Raw genomic sequence first — 26,745 nt, forward strand, 5'->3', positions numbered from 1 at the left:
GAAAGTGAGTAAATTCTCAGCTAATTTTCATATTTGTGTGAACTATTTGGGTTCATTCATCACAAGACAAATACTAATCCCTAATTTCTCTCTTTCATTTAATTGAACTTGAAACAGTGATGAACTTATGCATGAACGTGTGTCTGCCATAAGACTTACAGCTTGGCAGCATGACTCCTTTTATGAATAAATAGTGCTCAGTTCTCTTTAATGTCTTTGAGACTTGGCCTGATGTTAAAGAATTTATGCTCTGAACGGCACTGTGTGGGAACAGACGGCAAACTCAGGCGCCGTTGTCATGCCAACCTGCCTCTCTCAGCCCTGATCGCTCATGCTGGGAGTGTGGTCATGCCGGGGTGAAATGGGGAGAGAAGTCTAATGCTGTGTCCGATACCTAAGGCTGCTGCCGTACTGCCGTACTACCCAGTTAGTCAGTGTCTTCACAGCCGTTACTGTTACGGCAACTTTACACAAGGTTTCGCAGGCTTCCAAAAGTAACAATGTTATCTAATGACCTAAAACGAATTCAAATGGACTATAAATGGTTATATAGATATAACCATGTATTTAAATGAAATATTCATTGCTGGTGCAGTGCTGTTTTCTGAGCAGATATGAATTCAAAAGTTGAAATAAATAAAACAATTGACATTTCAAAATACACTTTTGGTCAGAAGTTAGGAATAATTTAAATTTTAATGTAGTTGAAAAATGTCTCTTATGCTCACCAAAGCTGTATTTATTTGATTAAAATATAGTAAAAATAGAGATACTGTGAAATATGATATATGAGTTTAAAAATTTTTTTAATTTTAATTTATTTTGAAACTGTTTTTCTGTGATGCTGTGTCCAATACCGTTCTTTCATTTTTATTTATTTAGAATTTTTTTTTCTGCGATGGCACAAAAAAATTACTCAAGTTTTTACTTTAATTACTCTAGTCTTTAGTGTCACACGATCCTTCAGAAATTATTTTAATATGCTAATTTTGTGCTCTAGAAACATTAATTATGAATACATTATAATAACAGAAATATTATAAATAATTTGAATTTTGAATTAAATTTATTATGAGCTGATTATTTTTCTAAATAATTATAATAATATAATTAATATATATATATATATATATATAAAACATTATTTTCCTGATTATTTTTGTAAATACTACTACTACTACTACTACTACTACTAATAAAAAATATATATTTTGATAACAGAAAAACAATAATTAATACTTGCGTACCAATAATAATTAATCACCAAATCAGCATATTATAATGATTTCTGAAGGATCATGTGACACTGAATTCAGTTCTGCCATCACAAACTGTAATATTTTACAATATTACTGTTTTTTTTTTTTAGAATTAACATAAAAATCTTAATAATTTAAAACTGTTTACCAGTTGTGTGCATTAAAATATATTTTTTTTTAAATATTCTATTTAGTTATATTTTACAATATTATTTTTACTGGGTTAATATAATATTTGATCAAAAATATAATACTTTTGATCAAATAATTGCAGAATTAAACACATGAGACTTTCAAAAACATAAAACAATCTTACCAACCCTAAACTTTTAAACAGTAGTATATACATACTGTACATAGAGTAAGTATATTAGCTAAAATACACACACAAAAAAATACATTTACAGTCCAGTCCTAATACTTACTGCTGAATCTTACATAATTAACCCTCTTTGATCTTTGATGTGATATGGTAGATCTTCTGATATAGTGAAAACACACACAGATGGACATACTAAATTCACAAGCGTTTTTGCTTTGGTTTTGGTGACACCAATGTATGCATGTCATAACAGTGCAAAATGGTGAGCGCTTGCATCACCCAGGGCTTGCACAGGAAGGAGGAGGTGGAGGATGATCTGAGGTTGTTTGATGTTTAATTAGTAAAGCGCTGACAGAGTGTAACATGCAATGCTGAGTTCTTCTTTCCTCTCCTCTCCCTCTAATAAGTGAAGCCTCCATGGAGCTTAATGTGAGCAGACATGCATTTCAAAAATGGAAAGCACTGGAAAGAGATAAGAGGAAGGGGAAGACCAAGAAGATGCCTAAGGGAGAGGCTAAAAAGTACAGGAGATTTCTCACCCCTTAAGCATCTTCATAAAGGTGTTTTCTAGGGCTTGGGGCAACTTAAACTGCAGTATTGAACTCAAGCCATGGTACTATGATAAATGTGACACTAGTGCTGAAATGACCAGCATATGTTGTGATCTGGATGTGGGAGAGCTTGGTCCTCAACAAGATTCTTAAGGAGTATAACCTGGAAGATGTTTGTTTCAGTGTACACTGGAAGTGAAGACATCTTATGGGCTGTCTCTATATCTCTTTATTTAAAAATGGACATTCTGTCCATTCCTTACTCACCTTCATGTTGTTCCAAACCTGTAAGACCTTTGTTAATCTTCAGAACACAAATTAAGATATTTTTGATGAAATCCGAGAGCTTATTGACCCTGCTTAGACAGCAACACAACTAACACATTCAAGGCTCGTAGTAAGGACATGCGTAAAATAGTCCATGTGACATCAGTGGATCATTCCATTGAATCAAATTGTTGAATGAAGTCATTATTTTTGATTTCTTTGCACACAAAAAGTTCTCTTGTAGCTTCACTGATGTCACATGGACTATTTTAACAATGTCCTTACTATCTTTCTGGGCCTTGAACGTGGTAGCTGCGTTGTTGTCTATGCAGGGTCAGAAAGGTCTCACATTTAATCAAAAATATCTTCATTTGTGTTCCGAAGATGAACAAAGGTCTTATGAGTTTGGAACGACATGAGGGTGAGTAATTATTGACAGAATTTAAATTTTTGGGTGAACTATCCCTTTAAGTGGACTAGTGAACAGTGAAAACAGCTATAGAGACAGCATTTCTTTTCTGGCAGTGTCTAAGATGATCTTTTCAGAAGGAAAGACCATGAGAGCCAAGAAAGCCACAGACACTTACCGTGATTGTGGGGGAAACAGATAAAGAGACCAGGTGACTCTTTCCCGACACCATTGGGGCTGCTTGTGCTCCAGCCAGCGGTAGAGACGAGCCTTCCGACTCTGAAAGATGGATGACCATATGAGATTATAGAACCAGTAAGTTAGTTTTGCTGGCAGTAGAAGATATAGAAGTACTGTTCCCTGTGATCTTATAGCAGTGAATTGAATAGAAAAAAAAGCAATAGATATTTGTGATAAATCTATTGTAAAGAACTGAAAATAGCTGTAATAAATCAACTGTAGATTTTCTCACCAGGTTTCCTTCATCATCCGCATTGTCATCCTCACTATGGTGTTCATCTAGAGAAAGCTGTGTGGTGGCTGCAGATGGAGAACTCTTGCCATTGCTAAGGAAGTTTGGCGGCCGGGCGCTGTGTATGCTGGCGGAACGATGCACGTATGGCACCTGCAGGGTGTCTGGAGGCAGATCAAACGAGCTACGTGTCTCCAGGGATTCCATGCGCCTGTGCCGAGGTCTTTGGCCCAGGGAGTCCGTCCTGGCGAGGGAGGCATCATCGCCCTCAGACATGCCTCCACCGCCCCCACTCTCTCCTGCATCTTCCTCGTCGGAGCTGGATTGGCCATCGCCGGACAGCAAGGAGCGTCGTTCGCCAGACTGGCGTTTCTGCCTCTTGAGGCTGGGGGCTCGGCCCAGGCTATTCCAGCTGGAGCGCCTGCTGTTCCAGCTACTGGCTGAACTCCAGGGGGCATTTGGGGAGCTCCGTGCACTCGACTGCAGAGGGACGAGTGGAATATGTCACTCTCAAATAAGATCTCATTGGCTAACTGTAAAAGGGCCAACGTTATTGTTGAAATCACACAGAAACAAGAAATTAAAAAAAATAAAAAATACAGAACAAAAAATCTGAAGCCAACTCAACCACATGTACTCAAAAATAAGCTATGTCCATAAAAATTATAGAGATAGCTCACTCAAAAATGAAAACTGTGTCATTAATTACTCACCTTCATGTAGTTCCAAACCTGTAAGACCTTCATTCTTTGGAACACAAATTAAGATATTTTTTATGAAAACCAAGATCTTTCTGACCCTGCATAGACAGCAACGCAACTACCACGTTCAAGGCCCAGAAAGGTAGTAAAGAAGTTTTGTGCTAGATGTATTATTTTTATCTGTATGACCAAAAATGATGTAGTATTTTAAGTGACCATGCAGTAAGCGCGCTACTGTTCAGCTTCCACACTCCACACAGACACTTTAACAGTGCACATTTTTCTAGATTAACATTAGATTGAGGGGCCATATAAAGTTGCTACATCTTCATTTGTGTTCCAAAGATGATCGAAGGTCTTACGGGTTTGGAGCAACATGAGTGTGTAATTAATGAGAATTTTGATTTTGGGTCAATTATATTAAGTAATTAAGTGACCTTACAAGTTTTGATAACTTTTTTCTATCATAACAGAGAAAAGTAGTCACTGACTGGAGATTTGTCTTGGCCATTGGGATCCATGGAGACATTGCTGCCTCTGCGGGACTCGTAGCCTAGTGCCGGATCTCCTCCTCCTGATATCTTAGGTATGGGCATGGGTGTTGCGGCTGTGTGAGTGATGAGAGGAGGGGTCAGGCTGCTCTTCAAATCCACATGGCCATTGATGGGCACAACTGCGGGTACAGAAAGGAAGGGACAGGATAGTATGCTCAACATCACAACTGAGGCTACGAAACATGACAGACAGCTGAAAAATGCATTAGGAACCATTTCAAGCATGAATTTTTCAGGGAGGCTTTAATCTTCAAAAAGGATTGCGATGCATCATGTCAAAAAGACAAAAAAATACAAAGTATAACCCCATCGTTAGAAGGGTAAAGGAGTATCTGGGATTGTTCAAAAGCTAGGTCTGAAGAGTACAACTTAATCATGCCTTTAATATTTAAAAAATGCAGGCTACTACTACTTCTACTACTACTACTACTACTACTACTACTACTTCTGCTACTACTACTAATAATATTAATGATAGATATTTGATCCATAGATAGATATCCATGCAAACTATGCTCTGTGGGTCTCACCGGATGATGCACATAGATCCTTCTTATGTCCTGAAACATCCTCCAAACTCCGTGCATAGAAATCTGCTTCAGAATCTGACTTCGAGGCATCACCCTTTATCAAATGTGGAAGATAAAAAAGATAAGTTACCAGGTTTTAGTGTTGCTGGGGTTTAAGGAACATATTGCATGGTGAGAAACAAGCAGGTGGGTGAAGGTGTGGTCTCCCCCACCCCAGCCGGCCCTCAAAAAAGGCCAGAGGGTGACTGGTATCTAAGGGAGAGACATCTTGGTCGGGGTAATCCACAAAAACGCAGTGCCGGCATGCAATTGACAGCACCAGGTTGCATGACCACTCTGAAACCACTAGTACTGTGTACTTAATATTAGTTAAATTGTATCTTTGAGTGTATTTTTAAGCAGATGATCTCACGGTCAGACCATCTGCTGTTTTAGCGTAAGTCACATCCACATGCGGGTGAATATGTGTGGGTTTTTTTCTCGGCTCACTGGAGGAGCAGCACCAGTCGAGCAGGCACGTCCAATGATCAGGCAGGAGAAATAAACACTGCTATTTTTATCAGAGGGCTCATCACATTGTTTGGCCTGTATCATCCTCATCCCCAGTCTTGGGCTGGTCTTAAAATGGCTTCATGCCGAGAGTGTTTCAGTGTGGTCTAGCGCAGAACTTCAACCCTGGGTGGTTTGTCAAAACAGACACCACCGTCTGAGGACATAGATCACTCTTGCAGTTTGACCATTAGGGTGTCTATTTGTGGACTGACTGTAATTTAAATCAAATATGAGCATGGCTAAATCTTTCCTTATGTGGTTACAGGATGTCAAACTCATTCATTTCAGCATACATTTACCATAGTACACTCTCTACAGCACTAATGGTCAAAGAGAACACAGTGGTGACTATTCTGACAAACCTTGCACCTACGGACAATGTATCCCATTGGCTTCACTTATTAACATCGAGCTAAATCAAAACTTTGTGTTTCGGTCTCTGAAAAAAGAAAAAAAAATCAATGCATTAGTAATGGCTGTGTAAATGGGTAAGTAAACGAAGCAAATCTGAGCTGCATTGAAACCAGTGGGATCATTGCAACACTAAACACAGCACAATCAAACAGCAATTAATTCACAATTTAACTACAACAAAAACATAGGACTTGTCAATAGGGAATAACACAATATCTACGTTACTAAGGCAACAAAAACAAAACTTGAAATAGTTATGACACCGGAGCTGAGCTCTGTAAGTCAAGACACGTGAGGGACTTCTTGCCCCTTCTCACCAACAGTGAACAGTAAAACAAAACACAGCTGTGATAGGTTGAACTAGCAGAGAGGCACTACAAAGCATCCTCACAAACAGGCCACCACCGTCTGCTGGGCGCCAGGTGCAGTTAGCGGTTAGCTTAGCGTCAGCACCCACTGTTACTCACTGCATGCTCAGAAATGAGCACTGTGGATGATGTGTCTGGATTGGACTTGACTATCCTCACTCCCACATCGCCTTTCTGAGCAAAGAGATGTAGCAGAAACGTAACAAAACTGTAGTATTTGCTAAACAAGCTCCCTGACTTTTTAACCTACAGTACGCATTAGAAAAAGCTGTTAGCTTCCCTTTAGAAAAACTAACCATGGTTTTACTACTAATAAAACCAAAAAGCCATGGTTTCTACACTTGCCATAAATTAACCACGGTTTTGCTACACAAACCATAGTTGAACCATTTTTTTCTAGTAAAACTGTGCCTATACAAATGGTAGTCAATACATAAAAAAGCATGGTTACTACGCTTTTACTATAATAAAACCATGGTTAATTTTCGTAAGGGTTGTATTCAGCGTAAAACCAATTAAAACCATTAAAGGCTTATTAAAGCACTAGTTCACCCCTTTTTTTTAAATTGTGAATGAAATTATTATATAAATTTTTTTTATTAAATATATTATGTATATGATATGTTATTAGCTGCAACTAGATATCAAGAACTGGAACAGTCCAGTTTATGAAAGAATCACACAGTTTTGTAAAGTGAAACAATTGAATCATTGAAAAGATCTGACTCAAAAGAAGTGTGAACAAATCATTCAGATCAGTTTTCTGAACTGAATCAGTTGATTCACTGAACATTTTAGACTCAAAAGAATGATTTTTTTTACAAAATCATTAAGACCAGTTTTGTGAACTGAATCAATTGATTTACTGAAAAGATTTCACTTAAAATAAATTATTTGTTCACAGAGGTGTAAACAAATAATTCAGACCAGTTTTATGAACTAAATCAATTGAATCATTGAGCATATTAGACCCAAAAGAATGATTTTTGAACAAAATCGCTGAGACCAGTTTTGTGAACTGAATCAACTGATTTATTGAAAAGATTTGACTCAAAAGAATTTGCTCACAAATAAAGAGATTTGTGAATAAATCCTTCAGACCAGACTTGTGAATTTAATCAACCGATTTACTGAAAAAAGATTTTACTAAAAAGAATGATTTGTTTACAAACCAGGTTATTTGTTCATAAACAGAGGTGTAAACAATCATTCAGACCAGTTTTATGAACTGAATCATTTGAATCATTGAATATATTGGACTCAAAAGAATGATTTGTTTACAAACCAGATTTATGAACAAAATCATTGAGACCAATTTTGTGAACTGAATCAATTGATTTGATTGAAAAGATTTGACTCAAAAGAATTTGTTCACAAATAAAGAGATTTGTGAATAAATCCTTCAGACCAGTTTTGTGAATTGAATCAACCAATTTACTGAAAAGATTTTACTAAAAAGAATTATTTGTTCACAAACCTGATTTGTGAACAAATCATTCAGACCAGCTTTGTAAATTGAATCAACTCATTCACTAAGAAGATTTGTGATAAAAAAAAAAAACTCATTTCAAAACAAATCATTTCAATCAGTTTTGGAAAGTGGTCGAACAACGCACTGAAAAGATCTCAAAAAGACTCAAAGACTGAAAAGACTCCAAAGAATGATTGCTTTGTAAATCAGGCATTGCTACATTTCCAGCCCGATCTCATGAATTTTAAGTTTTGGTGAACTGGTTGCAATTTGCTGGTGATATCATATGAATTTGCACAATTATAAGGAAAAAAAAGAAGCATGAATGTCCATCTTTAAACCTAATTCTCATTGAGTAAAAAGCAGTTTTAAATCATTCAAATTTGCTACTAATTCACCAAATATTAAAATTTACACATTCTCATGAGAGTGTGTTGTACTTTTCTCATTAATGTCAAGGTTTTCAATGAACAACTGTTCCAGTCAAAATTTTTAGAATGACTCCTTTAAGCTTTGTTTGCCAGAACTGTTTTGGTCAGGTACAAGGTGTGAAAGAAAGTCTACTGGGGCTGTACTGTCAATTAAGATGTTAAGGTTGCCGTGCAACTGCTGCTTAACAATCAGAGATCTTAATTTAGGAATTCTACTGGGCTTGACCAACCTTGCTGATAGAGAGATTTCAGGCATGTTTTGACATGAGAAGTACTAATAGCCCCTGAGAGAGGTTTATGTAATTTGACTGTCAAGGTGAAGGACTGGAAGGGGTAAGAGACTAGTTCAAACCCTCGCTGGTGCTCTCCATTTTACGGCCTTCCACTGCACGTGTCACCTAGCACAGCTGCATGAATGAAAACAAATACGGGATGTGATGTCCAGAACCACAAACAGACCGAGTCTCCTCAACAGGGTCAAGTGCTTCCACTCAGCTCTGGCTCACTGAATGGACTCGATCGCTGAGCTACTGAACTCAGCGGAGGGCTATTTGAATGAAACTTTAAGTCTAGTTAAATAATGAATGATGATACCATGCAGAGCAATTCAACGAGATCAAATTAATTAAAATAAAGAGGTATTAAGAGATGGATTCGCATTTTGAGATCTATTCACAAGGACTTCCCAGTTGCCTTATTTGCTTTTGCACAGCAGTCTGTCTGGCTTTGTTTGATTTCACTGAGGCTTTCCATAAGCCCAAACACATCCTTTCAGCCAGATAAAATAAAGCACGAGGCTCTACAAGGTTTGTACTCTGCCGCCAGGCATTGAGCAAGTGAACCTGAAGAAAGACTTTGAGTCAAGTCTGCTTCTACGAGAAACAATCACAAGTGACACTGTCCACAAACGCAGCGGTCCTCCTGGTTAGTCTCACTGGGTTACATCATGCGGAGTGCTACATACCCCTGAGTCTATAGGCAGCTGAATACAGCTCAGCTGGCCATGCAAATCTTCCCTCTTGGATATTTCCTAAAGTGGACACGTTTTAGGATTTTACCACACAGAGCGAACAGGTAAGATAGAAGAGGGGGGAAAAAAGCACAGAAGGTGTTAGAAAATTGACAGACACATTATGAGAAATTGGACTCCCACATTTCACCAAACTTCACTTCTGTTGAAGTAAAAGCAATTCTGCATTTTGGGTGGAGCTCAGGCTGTTAGCATTCTCGGTACAGTGAGTTTGTAAAGTTGTTGCCCATAGTTCAAATGCTGCAACTGCAGGTATCAATACTTGGCTCTTTTATTCTAGGAAATTGATGAACTCTTTTGTTTTTCTCTCCAGCTCCTCTGAGATAACAAGTATTGAATTTTTCACATTGTGAATCTGTCAGAGTAAATCAGCGAATGAATGCAGTTGGCTGAAATATGCTATGCATATCAAATTAATGTTTTTCTTTTAATTCTACAAGCTATTTGAATTACCAAAGAAAAGATAAGACTTTGCTTTGGGTCAAATTATGACTCTCTTTGGTGCACAATCCATTTTTTAAGTTCCAAAATTATTGGAAAATTATGTTCAACAAGAATAACACATCACAGCCTCTGTAACAATAACTATAACAAATCATTTGGGCATGTCATGCTACAACTTGACAAAATTCGACATTTTAGTTAAATCTGTATAACTTTGTTGTCTTTTCAGAGGATTTCAGATGAGCATATATATTTTAGAAATGCGTCTAAAATTATGCAACATAATTACACTATAACTCATTTAAATATAATATAATATACATTGTTCAAATGTTTACGGTCAGTACGATTTTAAAAAATACTATTATTCAGCAATAATGCAATAAATTGATCAAAAGTGACAGTAAAAACATTGTTATAAAAAATATTCCATTTCACATTGACACATTGCTGCCACACATATTATTTTTACACTCAATTGTCATAATAACAAGATTTTATGTCATTAAAACGACATCTTTTTCTCGTTACAATGACAGCTTTTCTAATAATAATGAAATGTTATGTTGTTAAAACTACATTTTTTCCTCATAAAAACGAGATGGTATGTCATTAAAACACTCATATAGTTTAACATAAGATCTTCTACAACAGGGAAAACATTGCTTTTGTGACGTCGTTATTACGAGAAAAAATGTTTTACCGAGAAAATGTCATTTTAACAAGAAAAAGATGTTATTTAACAAGATAATTATGTTGTTTTAACGACATAACTTCTTGTTATTTATGACGAGATATCAACAACATGACTTTTTCTTGATCTTTTTCTTGCTAAAAACGTCATCTTATGTCGTAATAAGATTTTATGTTGTTCAAACGTCATCTTTTTCTTATTAAAACGGCATCTTTTCTCGTAATAACGAGACGTTATGTCATTAAAACGCTCACATACTGTAACTATATAATATCTTCTATAATGGGAAAAACATGGTTTTTATGACATTTGTCGTTATTACAAGAAACAATATGTCGTTTTAACAAGAAAATACGTTGTTTTAATGAGAAAAAGATGTAGTTTTAATGACAGCATTTTGTTATTATGAGAAAATGTTTTATCAAAAACAAAATCGTTTTAATGACATAACATCTCACTATTAAGACAAAAGCTATTGTTTTAATGAAATAACATCATATTATGGGAAAAGGTGACATTTTATGGTGTATGGTGGCAATAGAATCCTGTAAAACAAAAATTTGTTAACACTTCAAATTTATTCAAAATCTATTCACAATTCAAATCTATTCAAAATCTATTCAGTTTTAACAAAATATTAAGAAGCATAAATGCTTTCAATAAGAAATGTTGGTGACACTTTCGATTACTTAACACATATTCACTATTAACTAAGAGTTTTCCCTCAATAAACTCTTAATTTGCTGCTTATTAATAGTTAGTAATGTAGTTATTAAGTTTAGGTATGAGTTGGTTTAAGGGATCTAACAAATGGTCATGCAGAATAAGGCATTAATATGTATAACTGTAAGTACTAATAAACAGCAAATATGCTAGTAATATGCATGCTAAGAGAGTAAGAATAGGTCCTTAAAGTGTTAGAAAAATGTTTACTGGGCACCAAATCTGCATATTAGAATGATTTCTGAAGGGTCACGAGACACTAAAAACTGAAAATACAACTTTGCCATCATAAAAATAAATAAAATGTACTAAAATACATTAATATTATTCATAACATTACTGTTTTTACAGTATTTTTGATCAAATAAATGCCTGTGTCTTTGCAAAGATGGACACAAAACACAAACTCAGTAAAAGAAATCTAGCTTTTAACCAATAACTACATGGACAAGTCGACCATTCCTAACATACAGAGTGACATGCTAGTCCAACCGTGACCACCTGTTTCCAGCAGTGCGATTACATGAAGCTATTTGCTTCAGTGGACGGGACATTATGTTGTTGAAGGGACATTCATCCTGGCCCTTGATCTCTCTGCTTCAAACGCGTCATTCAGCCACCGGTTTCCCCAGCAACCCTGACGCACTGAAAACTTTGACCAACTAAAAATAAACACTATGTTTGCAGAAAACGATGTAAGGTTAAAATATTAAGCCAACAGTGTTCGGCAGTTGTAGGGGAGAGCGGGAGAATACAGTATTCCTGTTGGCATCAGATCAGTTGGGACGAGATTATAATATCTGATGCACTTAGCAAAGGTAAAGGCAGATAGGGGTCAGATGAGTGTGGGCTATCCTCTCTTATTTAAGACTGGAGAGTTTATTTTGAAGGCTTCTGAGCAACATAATTTCCTCTAAGCTGCCATGATGCAGTATGAAAGCTATTTCTGTCTGGCAGGCAGGCACAGGAGAGGCATGCTCATCTTTTAGAGAGGGGAGAAAAGCAAACTGAGCTCCGTCCAGTCGACTAAAAACACCACACTTAGAACTTTCTCTTTCAGTATTATCGTGCAAATTAAACTAAATGACAAACCAATTTTCAATTACTTGTTTTGTTGCTCTAATGAGGTGTTACAGAAACAGCACTTTATCTTTTTTGATTCATCTGTTCGTTATTCTAACGATTTTGCTCAACTGAACAATCGATCAAAATGTAGAGGTGCTTTTTTCATTAAAAGTTTTACAAATCTTTTAAATCCACAACGTGAGCAGAGTTCAGAACAAATGAGTTGTCAGGTTTTAGATTTACTGTAACATTTATCATGAGATAAACGCCAAACAACAAGAGTTCAACAAAATGCATATCGAAACTTGATCATACCTCTTACCGTACAATAAAAGTGATCAAATCCTAGGTTTTTTTTTTTTTTTTTTCACCATACACACACGCCAACTTTTATGATTCGGTTCGCCTCTTTCCAAAGAGACAGTAATAAAACAACCCCTCCACCCAAAATGATACATAGGTATAACATTTATATCTCTGATTTATCTTGAGCCTGGCCATTTCTGTGTGTGTGTCTGTCTTTCTGTCAGAGAAGAATGGCTGCTATGCATCGGGAGATAAGTCGTCTCATAAGATCATGGAAAAAGAAGGTGATAAAGGAAAAGAATGAAGAAAGGAGGCTGAGAAGGAGTGCTCTTGAGTAGGTACAGAACCAGAATCTCATCACTTCTAGTTGAATAATTAATACAACACAGTGTCCTAACCAGGCACAATGTGACAGAGCAACAAGCTTTCCAAGTGTCTATGTTAACCAGTTTTGACAATGACACTATACTTTGTCAGTTGCTTCTGTACTCTAACTCAATTCACTTGGTGGCCATCTTGGAAATGCTCCCAGACAGCAGTTTTTGAAGTACAACTGCTACAGTATCTACTTAAATAAGAAAGACAGAAATTCTGAAGGCTGAAGATCCAAAATGCAATTTCAATGCAGCTTCAAAGGGCTCTACACAATCTGAGCCGAGGAATAAGAGTCTTATCTAGCAAAATGATTGGTTATTTTCTAAAAAAAATACAAATTTATATACTTTTTAACCACAAATGCTCATCTCGCACTAGCTCTGCAACTTCACGCATTACGTAATCACGTTGAAAAGGTCACGCGTGGTTAGTTCTTCATCTGTGTAGTTTTTCTGTGTATCTTTACATTTTTGTAAAGGCCGATTGATTTTTTTTGCGTGTTTGCTTTGTAAACACTGGGTCGTTACTTCTGTCTACGTCACATGTGACCTTTCAAGTGTGATAACGTGTGTGAAGTCGAGCTAGTGCAAAATGAGCATTTGTGGTTAAAAAGTATATAAATGTGTATTTTGTTTAGAAAGTGACCAATCGTTTCACTAGACTCTTAAACGGACAGTGTCAAAAATTTGTGAGAAACTGAACAGCCTTTATATCATTTTTTACCTCTGATTCACCGCTATTTCCTACTGTCCTGAGCACCTGCACAAAAATCTTGGATGCCTTTGGGGGTAAGCAGATAAATATCAGATTTTAATTTTTGGGTGAACTATCCCTTTAGGGATAGGCCGGGACACACCAAGCCGATGGTTGGCCGTCGGTCAGTGTCTGTTGGCTAGTTTGTTTGGTGTGTTCCACACGTTGGTTCATGTCGGGCTCACGTCGGCGGGAGTTTGCCTGACTCAACATGTTGAGTCGGCGTTGGGACTGTTGTCGCGAGTGAGAACTCTGATTGGATGCTCAGTTTAGCGAAGCCAAAGTGACGAAAACGAGTAAGTAAATGAAGGCGGCAGAAACAGAAGGCTGTTCTAATGTTACATGCTCTTACCCAAGCATTCCAATATGCGAATATTTTCATAACAACATGAGCCGCTTCCGTCGGCCGTTGGCTCTCGTCGGGCAGCGTCTGTTGGTCTAGTTTGTTTGGTGTGTTCCACATGTCAGCTCTCATCTCTTATCACGTAAATATTTGTTTCAGTTTCTGATTCTGAATGACGAATATATACTATTAAAAGCTGCTGATATAGACAGATAAATCTTTTCACACAGCGCAGAACACACTTCGTCACTTTGGAATTATAATATTCTATCTGCATTCTGAGCAGTTTTGAGATATTGAGCTTTCAAGTTTTTGAGTTCCATAGACTTCTGTAGATAGAACCCTTTTTGTTTTCTAAAAAAAGGCCCAGAATGTACACGGCTTACAAAAGCCATCACATAATGTAAATAAGTTGTCACAGAATAAGTGTGTGAATAACTCAGTTTTGACAACATCAGATAGAACCTTATAATTCCAAGGCGACGACGTTAGTTTGCAACAGACAACAGTTGCATTTGCGACTGAAAACTACTGCATGCGACTATGAAAAAAATATTTAGGAGCACCAGTGTGACTGACCCGATCAGCATATTTGTGTTTCCACTGAGAGGAGCTTTAAAGGTTTCTACGTGTTTTTTCAACATTGAGTAATGTATCACAAACATATCTGACGAATCCATTCACAAACAAACTGTAGAGAGAGTGTAAATAAGAGATAAATAAGAGATTCATTGTGTAGTGTAGACAGCGTTGATTATAATGGAACTTTGTGAGACTGCGATGAAATAAGATGAGTGACAGCTTTTAATGATTTTTAAGGGAGTTTGTAAATGAGATATTGATTTAATAACAGTTAAATAAACAAGAAGTTAATATTAAGTGAATTACATTGTCTGATTATAACACTATTCCCTGATTTTGCTCATCAAAAATAGTTTGAAATAAATCACAACTGCCGCTGCGCATCTCCATTCAAACACTACAGTGTTTCATTTATGAATGAACGTGTGTTTTTAAACGAGTCTAGTGAGTCAATGACTCAATTTCCCATTCATAAAGACCGTCACTTGCTTTATTCCTGGATGAATCAGCCGTTCAAAAGAATCGAATTAATGATTCAGTAATTAAATCAGTAACTTGCCGCCACCTACTGGCAGTTTTAGTTTCATTTTTAAAGTATTTTTTCAGTTACTGAAATCATTTAATATTTCTATATTCAAAATTTTATATTTAAACCATTAATCTCAACATGAATTTATGAATTGACTGCACGCATGCCACCTCTGAGTTTTTTATTAATAAATAAAAAACATGAAAATACGGCACTTGTGTTTTTCTGTGCCACCTCTGCAATACAAATTAATTTTGTTAATACTGATTATATTTGATTGGCAACTTATTCTTATTCTACTTGTTCTAAAAGCTTATAAAATATAATTGGTGCTGCTACAATTCTGACTGTGATCCTAATTTTTTTACGTTAGGAAAAAAAAGTAAGCGTAGAGCTCTGGTATATCTATTATATCCTTGTTTTGCTTTCTCCTTTTGAATGACGAAAATATCCTATTGATATCTGCTGATATAGATAGCTAATTCTTCTCACACAGGTGCAGATCGCAGTCAGCTGTATTCTGTGCGGTGTGTTCAAGCACAGCTTTTGGTCCAACACCTTCGGCTTTTGTCGCCACTAGTTCTTTGAAGTCGGCTTGTTGTGTACCAGCCTTTATTCCATGGCTGGGATCGTGTAGAGCCCTTCGAAGTTGCATTGAAACTGCAGTTTGGACCTTCAACCTGTTGATCCCCATTGACGTCCACTATACAGAAAAAAATCCTGGAATGTTTTCCTCAAAAACCTTAATTTCTTATTGACTGAAGAAAGAAAGATGAACAGCAAGTGTCTCTTCTATGTTGTGTTCTGCCACATAACCCTACCTGCACGAAACTCACTGGACCAAAATTGCTCCTCACATATATTAAACATCCAAAAAGAATGAGAAGAGATTGATAAGTGACAAATTATATGACAAATCCTTCAAGTTTAATACTTCAAGTACCCTAAAGAAAACCATAAAAAGAATTCTGTCTAGTGAAGCGTCATAAAAAGTCATGAAAATATAAGGTACGTGTTCTTAGTTTCACGCTCCTCAGCTGCGGAGTGGAGTGTGAGAAGGAACGCAAACAGATTGGCTGTGATTTTGTCGCGTCAAGCGGCATTTTCGCTTTCAGCCTGGACAGAAAAATTGCTTTTCACTTGAATCTTGTCACGTCGTGCCTGTTTAGGACATAGTGTTAGATGAAGGGGACAGAAGAGAGCTAGTGGAGAAAGAAAGCGAAGAAAGATAGTGTTGGAATATGTGCTAGACTCTAAAGGACAAAAAAGAGAAGACAGACTGTGAAGAAAATGTAGAGGGTAGCTTGGAGACTGGCTTTACCTCGGTTTGGAATCCTTCCACTAAGATAGCCACCAACAGGTTGAACAGGACATAGTTTCCAAAAGTCATGAGGGCGATGAAGTACAGAGCAGCCACAGGAGAAGTGGAGGCCATCCCATTATACAGTACCTTATTCCAGTCTTCCTGAGTCAAGATCTGATGTACAAACAACAAATACAATTAAATGCCATAAAAGTGCTCCTATTATGCCATTTCGAATATTGCCTTTCATGCAGTGTGTAATGTAGCTGTATGTGAATGCAAAGCTAAAAGTGCAGGATAAATAAAGTTATTGTCTCTCAAATGAACAAATCAACTCTGAAGAGCCTAAGTGAGTCTTTGGTACTTCGAATCCCACTTCCATGATGGCTAAATGTCATGGGGTAACACATTTGCGCAATGCGCGAATATGGTCTACGTTGGCCGGCCATGAACAACTCGACCCGCCCACAAACACATAATTTTATTGACGATTAAGTCAACTAAAAATAATTTGTTACCCGGCTGCCTTAACATTTTAAGCCCAGTCAACAAAAAGTTTAGTCAACTTAAAATGTTAAGTTGTACTAAGTGACAACTTAGATATTTGAGTTGATTCAACTTAAAATTTTAAGGCAGCTGCATAACTTGCCTAGCTTTTAAGTTTAACAAACCAAATTTACCAAGTCTACTTAAATATCTAAGTTGTCACTTAGTACAACTTAAATTTCAAGTTGACTAAACTTATTTGAGTTGACTAATCCTAAAATTTTTAGGCAGCAGGGTAACAAATTATTTTGAGTTGACTCAACAAATTGTTTGGTTTTTACAGTGTGCTCTTGAAAGATGGCTCAGCTGAATCACAACATGTAAGTATGAGAAATAATTGATATTTATATTTTCTATTGAGCGTACAAAATACAGTACTATGGCAATGGGCGTATCGTTTCTAACACGCGCTATACGCGGTAGACCAATCACAACAGACTGGGCCATCTGACCAATCAGAGCAGAGTAGGCTCACAAAAAATGAGGGATTTAGAGAGACTGAATCTTTGAACTGCTTCAAACGAATCGTTTGAGAATTACTGTAAAAATGAGGTGATAATAAATGCATATTTTGAGAAGACAAAAGCATTGTTTGACCTGGCATGTATGTAAACATATTATTAAACAATATTACCTTAAAAATGGCATAACAGAGGCATTTTAATACTTATGTTTAAAAGTTTGGGGTCTGTAAGATTTTTATTGTGTTTGTAAGAAGTCTCCTATGCTTATCAATGATTTATTTGATCAGAACTACAGTAAAAATAGGAATATTATGAAACACCACAATTATTTATTTATTACATTTTCTAATTTATTCTTGTGCTGGCAGAGCTGAAATTTCAGCAATCACTGCTCCAGTCACATACTGCCACTTTAGAAATCATATTACTTTGGTGAAAAAGTTGATACTTTTTGTTTATTTATTTAAAATAGAGATCATTTGTAACATTATAAATTGGTAACACTTTACAATACGGTCCCATTAGTTAACATTTGTTAATTCATTAACATTAATTAACAATGAGCAATACATTTGTTACAGTATTTATTCACCTTTATTGACATTTATTTATTGTTAGTTTATGTTAGCTCAGGTTCATTAATTAAGATTAACAGATGCAGCTTTTTTTTTTTTTTTTTTTGCTGTTTTTTTTATTATTTATATATATTTTAAACTTGCTTTGAGTATAAACAAAATAACAAAACATTATTATTAAATATTTAAAAAAAGATTCTTAAAGTAAACAAAATGAATAATTAAAATAATACTTTAGTATTTTTATTCACTTTATTATTTACATTTTATTTGAATACTTTTATCTTGTTACATCAATTTTATTCTTTTAAATAAATAAAATAACAAGAGATAATTAAATATAAAAAGATATTATAATCCTCAAAGCAAGTGAAATTAATCATTAAAATTTTACTTTATTTTTATTAACTTTATTATTTGAATATTTATTTATTTTTATATTTAATTTTATCTTGTTAATTCCTTTGTGGTTCATTTAAAAAGCTGCTTGTTAATATTCTTTATCTTTTCAAATGTGCTTTGAGTAAAAACAAAACAAAAAATATATAATTATTAAATATTTTTAAAAAAATCCTTAAATTAAGTGAGATTAATAATTTCATTTTAATACTTTCTAACACTTCATAAAATTACAGTACAACTGTTTATTGTTAGTTTATGTTAGCTCAGTTCCATTAATCAAGATAAACAGATACAGCTTTTTATTTTAATTTTCTATTAAAAAATGCTGAAATTAACATTATATTTGATTAAAGGATGCTTTATAAGTTTGTTTGTTCATGTTTAAAAATCTAATTTCAACTTTTTTCAACTTGAGAAAAAAGAAAAAACTAAATCTCGCTGACCCCAAACGTTTGGATGATAGTGTACATGTGTGTAAAACATGCCTCATTTGACCATTTGTTATTCATTTGTATTACAAAACATGTTTATATCTGTATTTTGTGTTGTCCGCTTATAATCGGATCACGCAAGATAGATTTTAAGATGCCTGATTGAAATGCAGCTTGTGTAACATGAAAGAATCTTGCCTGAAAAACTGTAACAATGGCCCACAGCAAAGAGTCAAAGTTCTTGCGGTCAGGAAGTGTGTCTCCATCTCTCTCGGAGCCGAATTTACATCCAAACAGGTGCATGCCTAGAATACTGTAAAAACAAAATAGCTAAAATGTAAAAATAAACACACTGAATGAACAGTTCATTCAAATTGCACAAAAAGATGTCTCATCTTGCCTGAAAATGAATATGAAAAGCATGAGCAGCATGCAGAAGGTGGCAACATTGTCCATGGTCTTCATGAGGACCACCAGCTGCCTCTGCAGAGCGGGCATGAAGCGGACCAGCTTCAACACCCGCATGAGCCTGAAGGTCCTCAGCACGGATAAACCTCCTCCCTGCTGACCAACAATCTCCCAGACGCTGTCAACACATATAAACACACACATCTGACTATCTGACAGAAAGCACAAGGAGGACAATGCGAAAACAAATCCCGGCTACCATAGTTACCCCTTCATTCCTAAGGGACAAATGCAATAGAGTGGGTTATTTCTCATAAGAAAAACATTCGAAAATGTTTTGGTGCGGTTTGTTGCATTTCAAACAAAGCAAAAAATGTCACCAGCCATTGAACAGAAGAAGCTAAAATAAAACTGCTGGGAACGCAAGCAATTCAGCAACGAGACGATTAGAGACGACTGTGGAAAAACGATGGCAAATAAATAATATATTTACATATAAAGAGTTATTTTAATTCTTAGTAATGTTTCACAATATTACTGTTTTAATTTTTTAACAAATAAACGCAGCTTAATTTAGACCTGTTTCAAAAACACCTAAAAAATTGTATTGACCCCAAACCTTTGAGCTGTAGAGTATCACAAAAAATCATACACTTTATTTTACTAATTTAATAATAAATAATTAAAAAAATTCTTAATTATCATTTTTATTCGTTTTAATTATTATTTGAATTTATTTGAATTATTTTATCTTGTTATATCCATTTGTTCATTTAAAAGCTGCTTGTTTTATGCTTTTCTTTAGATTTTTATATTCTTTATATTTTTTACAGCTTGCTTAAGTATTAAATATATTTTAAGATATTTTTAAAAATTCTTAAAGTGAAATTAATTATTAATTAAAATAATACTTTAGTATTTTTATTCTTTTTAAATATTATTTGAATATTTATTTGTAATAAATTTATCTTGTTTGTTCATTTAAAAAGCTGCTTGTTTTATGCTTTTTTTTTGCTGTTTTATATTTTTATATTCTTTATTTTTTAAACTTGCTTTAAGTATAAACAAAAAAAACAAAAGATAATTATGAAATATAAAAAGATATAAAAAAATATTTTTATATCCATTTTTGTTCATTTATTTTTCTTTTAAATGTGCTTTGAGTAAAAACAAAGAAAAGATAATTATTAAATATAAAAAGATATGTAAAAATCCTTCCTTTATCTTACATTAAGTGAAATAAAAAATTAAAGAAATAATTTCTTATTTTTATGCATTTTAATTATTATTTGAAGATTTTAATCATTTTATCTTGTTATATCAATTTTTGTTCATTTAAAAAGATGTTTTAATGCTTTTTTGCAGTTTTATATTATTTTTTAACTTGCTTTCAGTATAAACAAAACACAAAATGATTAAATACAAATATATTTTTAAAAATCGTTAAAGTAGTTATTCATTAAAATAATACTGTAGTATTTTTATTCGTTTTAATTATTATTTGAATATTTATTTGAATAATTTTAGCTTGTTATATCCACTTTTGTTCATTTAAAATGCTGCTTGTTTTTTTTGTTTTTGCTGCTTTATACCGTATTTTTAAGTTCTTTAAATATTTTTTTATCTTGCTTTGAGTATAAACAAAAAACAAAAAAGAATTAAATTTAAAATAATACTTTAGTATTCTTATTCATTTTAATTATTATTTGAAGATTTTAATCATTTTATCTTGTTATATCAATTTTTGTTCATTTAAAAAGATGTTTTAATGCTTTTTTGCAGTTTTATATTATTTTTTAACTTGCTTTCAGTATAAACAAAACACAAAATTATTAAATACAAAGATATTTTTAAAAATCGTTAAAGTAGTTATTCATTAAAATAATACTGTAGTATTTTTATTCGTTTTAATTATTATTTGAATATTTATTTGAATAATTTTAGCTTGTTATATCCACTTTTGTCCATTTAAAATCCTGCTTGTTTTTTTGTTTTTTTGCTGCTTTATACCGTATTTTTAAGTTCTTTAAATATTTTTTTATCTTGCTTTGAGTATAAACAAAAAACAAAAAAGAATTAAATTTAAAATAATACTTTAGTATTCTTATTCATTTTAATTATTATTTGAAGATTTTAATCATTTTATCTTGTTATATCAATTTTTGTTCATTTAAAAAGATGTTTTAATGCTTTTTTGCAGTTTTATATTATTTTTTAACTTGCTTTCAGTATAAACAAAACACAAAATTATTAAATACAAATATATTTTTAAAAATCGTTAAAGTAGTTATTCGTTAAAATAATACTGTAGTATTTTTATTCGTTTTAATTATTATTTGAATATTTATTTGAATAATTTTAGCTTGTTATATCCACTTTTGTTCATTTAAAATGCTGCTTGTTTTTTTTGTTTTTGCTGCTTTATACCGTATTTTTAAGTTCTTTAAATATTTTTTTATCTTGCTTTTAGTATAAACAAAAAACAAAAGATAATTAAAATTAAAATAATACTTTAGTATTCTTATTCATTTTAATTATTATTTGAGTATCTAGTAATTTCAGCTTGTTTTATTTATTTATTTATTGTTGCTTGCTATCTTGATTGAGTTAGAGGTATTTTAAGTATTTAAAGAAAAGAACAACTTTCTTCATTTTCCATCTTAAGAATGACTGTGTTACTATGGTAACCAGTATTTGTTTTCTCACCCACGTTAAACCACGCCCCAGAATAGCTTGTGTTGTGCTTGTGCCTGTATTTATGCGACACGCTGAGCATTATTAAATGCACGACCCATCATAACGTTGCACCATGCCAAATCTTTCGCTTGTTCAGACGTCTTAGTATATGCAAATTCATGTCAATTGTGAATGGATGGGCGTGAAATTGCAGCACTCATCATGACAGCTGACAGTCATCAGACTGAACAGGCAACAGATGTCCCATCACTCAGTAATGGCTGCATTCTGTCTGGCTGTCACTGTTGTGATATAACACACTGCCAGTGTGCATTTTCAGAAATGAAGATGAACGTCAATAAACAGTGACACAGGCCGCGTTATTAACAGTTAAGAAGTTCTAAAGAAAGAATGCAGAAACGCATGTGTACCTGATTACCACGATAATGCCGTCAAAGATGTTGTAAGGGTTCTTGATGTAGCCGAAAGGACCATAAACCAGCAGCTTCAGGAGCATCTCCAGCGCAAACAAACTGGTGAAGACAATATTACTGATTTCCAGAGCGTTGGTCAACTCATCAGGCTGAGAAAGAAAAAGAGAGAAGAAGAGTGTAAAATCAAGACTATCACACTGCAGTCATAACAACAACAACAACAATAATAAATAACAGAACACTATTCTGTGGGAGCTGTGGAGCAAAATATAGTTGTTGTTTATTTTTTTGCAACAGCGTCCCCATCATTTTATGTACTATAGTTTGATTTTTTATTAAACTAACAGTGTGATGGTTAGTTTTAATAAAAGATTACTTGTTTTGCAGTCAAAATAGCACACATTTTACTGAAATTTACTAGAAAAGATACATTTAGATCCATTTACTAGTAAAGTAACTATATATTGTATTATGCATAATATATTATGACTTGTTTCTATAGATAGCATATTAAATAAAACTTTGCTTTGCCTTCATATTTTTTTTTTACGTTCGAGTATAAAAAACAAAAAACCTTATTAATAAATTTAAAATTAATATATAAATAACTCAAAATAAGTGTAATTAATGATTAAAATTAATAAATAAAATAATAAATACTATATATATATATATATATATTTTTTTTTTTTTATGTAATTATTAATTACATTTGCTTTAATGAGTTAATGTATGTTCATTTTTAGATGCTTTAAGCTGTGTATACTCAAAAAAACACTTTTTTTTAAATGATTTAACTTATATATATATATTAGTTAGATATAAAATAAATATACAATAAGAAAATGATTCCTTAGAAGCAAAAAAAAGACTATTGTCTTTATTTTTTCACTTTCTTTTTGTATAAACAACAAAAAATATAAAAAAATATACACAAAAAAAAAATAAAATAAAATAAAACATTATATAAAATAACTACTTAAAACAAGTGTAATTAATAGATAAAATAGGAAATATATATTTAAACTTGCTTTGGGTAGAAACAAAAAAAAATATTAAAAACAAAAAAAGGGATTTAAAAAAAAACTTCTTTACTGTAATAATTTTGTCTTGTTAAATATACAAAATTCTTATTAAATATACAATTAATATAAAATAACTTCTTAAAACAAGTGTAATTAATAATTAAAACAACAAGTGTTTATATATATATATATACACACACATACATAAATGTAAATAATAATTAAAATAGCACTTAAAGTAAAAAAAGAAGTACATTTTATATTTCTACTTTTATACTAATTTTCTTATTGTATGCGTGTGTATATCTACCTATCTCTCTCTCTCTCTCTCTCTCTCTCTCTATATATATATATACATATATACATACATACATACATACATAAGTGTAAATAATAAATAAAATTAAAATAGCACTTAAAGTAAAAATAAGTACATTTTATATTTCTATTTGTATACTCATTTACTTAATGTGTGTGTGTATATCTATATCTATATCTATGTATCTATCTGTCTTTATTTTTTCACTTTCTTTGAGTATAAACAACAAAAATATTATTAAATAAAAAAATGATATAAAATAACTATTTAAAACAAGTGTAATTAATAAATGAAATAGGAAATATATACTTTAAACTTGCTTTGGATAGAAACAAAAATAATTATTAAAAATAAAAAAGGGATTTAAAAAAAACTTCTTTATTGTAATAATTTTGTCTTGTTACTTCTATTTTTGTTCATTTAAAAAAAATCTTATTAAATATAAAATTAATACAAAATAACTAATTAAAACAAGTCTAATTAATAATTAAAACGACAAGGGCTAAAGTAAAAAGAAGTACATTTTATTTTTCTATTTTTATACTCATTTTCTTATTGTGTGTGTGTGTGTGTGTATATCTATCTATCTATCTATCTATACACGCACACAAAAAAAATTATAAAAAGCAAGGGAAAGAATACTAAAAATAAAGCAAGCAGGGAAAAAACTCTCAGATCAAAGACACATTCATTGCAAAAAAATGTAAGAAAACTGATTTTGTTCAGAGCTTGTCTCAATGCTTGTATCTGTAATAGATCACCGAAAACAGCTACAGACTACAGAACTACACAAATGTCACTCTCCTTGGCCTGCATGATTATTTGATACACATGCTCACAAACCATCTCAGCTGAGAAGTTACATAAGAAAAATATGATCTACAAACCTACGAATCTGCTCAACTCCAAAGGGCCCAGGTCATATTTTGCTCTCATTTAATTAAGCTGAACACAGACTTTCTTGGCCTCAGATTTCCTAATAGCTCGCGGTGCAGACTGTGCTAGATAAACGAACGCTGGGATTAACTTTTCGACATCACAAACACCAAGTTTCTCATTGTTCTTTGTTTCATCAGAGCGCATTGTGTCGAACGATTGCAGGGCTGAACTTAAAACTCAGATACAGGTGAACTACAAAGAGAGAACCGCAGATTCCCTGGTGTAATTGATGTTGTTGATAGTTCGGTATGCAGAGAGAGAGTTTTTTTTTTTTTTTTTTTTTTTTATGAGGCACGGGTGAATTGAAGGAGAGACATATGGGCCGGTTCATATTTCGCTTCAGTTTTTTTGATTGTAAAAATGAGACTGGGCAAGAGACCCAGCACGCATAACACATTCTTGAAACATCACGGCTAGCTGGGTTTAATGAACAGAGTCTTAAACGCCTGAAAACAAAACACAACATCCCCAAGCACGCAACTATTTTCCTATGAAAACTAACAGTGATTTTAAGAGACGTTTAGACAGGTCGCTGAACTTCAGAGTTTTAAATGATGACAAAAACGAGGTAATTGTTTTACCCAGATGATTGTTTCCGGAAAGTAATGAGGAAAAACACAATTACATACTGTGCATGAAATGAAAAATAACATCTGTATTAGCTAATAGAATTAAATGTAATCTAATCAGATTGAGAAGTGGTCCGTGGAGCACGATGATGAAGTGTGGGGCTATTTGTGGCTGTTGAGGTGTTTCGCAGAGGTGGGGAAGAAAGCCAACAGGGCTTTTTTTTGGTTATTTTAGCTGTTTTTTGGATCAGAGCGGCTCAGGGTTGGGCACTGTCTACCCAGCAGGAGCTTGCACTTGGCCTCTTCATAGGGTGAGGCCCTTCGGTTCAAATCAGGACCACTTGTGAGAAGAGTACACCACACACAAATCTATGCAGGAGTGATTTTTCTGGGAACTCCGAGGCCGAAGACTAACGGTGAACTCTGCATGCATCACAAAACATTTCCAGTTAGAGGTTTCCATGCCTGGAACATTTAAAAAGCATATTGTGATCTAGCATGTAAGGCTACTATGGGTTATTTTACTTAATGGGGTCAAAAATATTATGCAACCTCCTGGGCTGATGAGGAGCATCCAGACAGGGAGCTCAGACAAGCCTGAACTTCAGACCCCTCTTAAGATGAACTGCTTTTAAAGGACCATATCTCAGCAGCTGCACTCCGCTATCAGCTGCTGCTCATTCCAGCACATAGCAAACGCAAGATCAGAGTCTCTTTATCTAATTATACAGCTCCTGTGTCGTGAGGATATATACACAGGGGTCTACACTAAAAGAAACATTGTTCAACGGGTAACACCAGCAGGTCAAGTTGCAGTGGGAGTCTGCATCTCTCTCGCCTCCCCTGAGCCCGCTGAGTTTTAACAGACGCCCTAGTGTGGTTAGTTTGGTGGGGGGTAAGTGAGAATGAATAGGGGAAAGTCATGTGAGAGGAGGCATTGCCTCCATTGTGATATGATTGGATATGACTGGTTATGATCGGCTATGAGTGGTTCATGCAATAAATCCCGCCTCTTGTGTTTGTGCATGTTCCGCATTCGCGAATCAGTCTGCATGGACAATATAATAGTGTTAATGGGAAGACTAATTTAAAAAAGTAAGCAAACAACTCACACACTTAGATATAACCACTTTGTTTGGTCAAAGAAAGACTTAAAATGGCATGAAAACATCTGGAGTTTTTAGTGAGTGTTCAGCTTGGTGAAAGTTAAAGTAAATCTCTGTGTCTATGACCAATATTTACCAAGCTTTGATGACTAATGATCCAAAAAAAAAAAAAAAATAGTTCAAAGATAACTATTAAAAAGTGTAACTGAACATATTTGTGAAGTTTTAGTTGTGAAGTTCACAAAGGGGGTCATCGGATGCCCATTTCCCACAAGTTGATATGATTCTTTAGGGTCTTAATGAAAAGTCTTTAATATATTTTGGTTAAAAATTCTCAATGGTAGTGTAAAACAACACCCTTTTTACCTTGTCAAAATGAGCTCTGCAAAAATCATTCTGATCT

At 33.8% G+C, this 26,745-nt stretch overlaps 1 protein-coding gene across 11 annotated transcripts in view; it reads right to left on the minus strand.

Moving 5' to 3' along the window:
* Window positions 1-26,745, minus strand: part of cacna1g (calcium channel, voltage-dependent, T type, alpha 1G subunit) — a 162,906-nt gene that overhangs the window by 76,087 nt on the left and 60,074 nt on the right. For 8 of the 11 annotated variants that reach the window (XM_051124019.1, XM_051124012.1, XM_051124018.1 and 5 more), the window contains exons 9-17: window positions 22,382-22,533; window positions 19,267-19,452; window positions 19,065-19,179; window positions 16,467-16,622; window positions 9,266-9,331; window positions 5,066-5,159; window positions 4,473-4,654; window positions 3,281-3,760; window positions 2,987-3,087 (exon numbers count right to left, since the gene is read on the minus strand). In XM_051124019.1, coding sequence (XP_050979976.1) covers window positions 2,987-3,087; window positions 3,281-3,760; window positions 4,473-4,654; window positions 5,066-5,159; window positions 9,266-9,331; window positions 16,467-16,622; window positions 19,065-19,179; window positions 19,267-19,452; window positions 22,382-22,533 — 1,532 coding nt within the window. The remainder of the gene's footprint in view (window positions 1-2,986; window positions 3,088-3,280; window positions 3,761-4,472; window positions 4,655-5,065; window positions 5,160-9,265; window positions 9,332-16,466; window positions 16,623-19,064; window positions 19,180-19,266; window positions 19,453-22,381; window positions 22,534-26,745) is intronic. The other 3 variants (XM_051124015.1, XM_051124013.1, XM_051124014.1) reach the window with 1 other exon arrangement.

Source organism: Labeo rohita, chromosome 12 (assembly GCF_022985175.1).
Source record: "Labeo rohita strain BAU-BD-2019 chromosome 12, IGBB_LRoh.1.0, whole genome shotgun sequence".
Classification (NCBI taxonomy): Eukaryota; Metazoa; Chordata; class Actinopteri; order Cypriniformes; family Cyprinidae; genus Labeo; species Labeo rohita.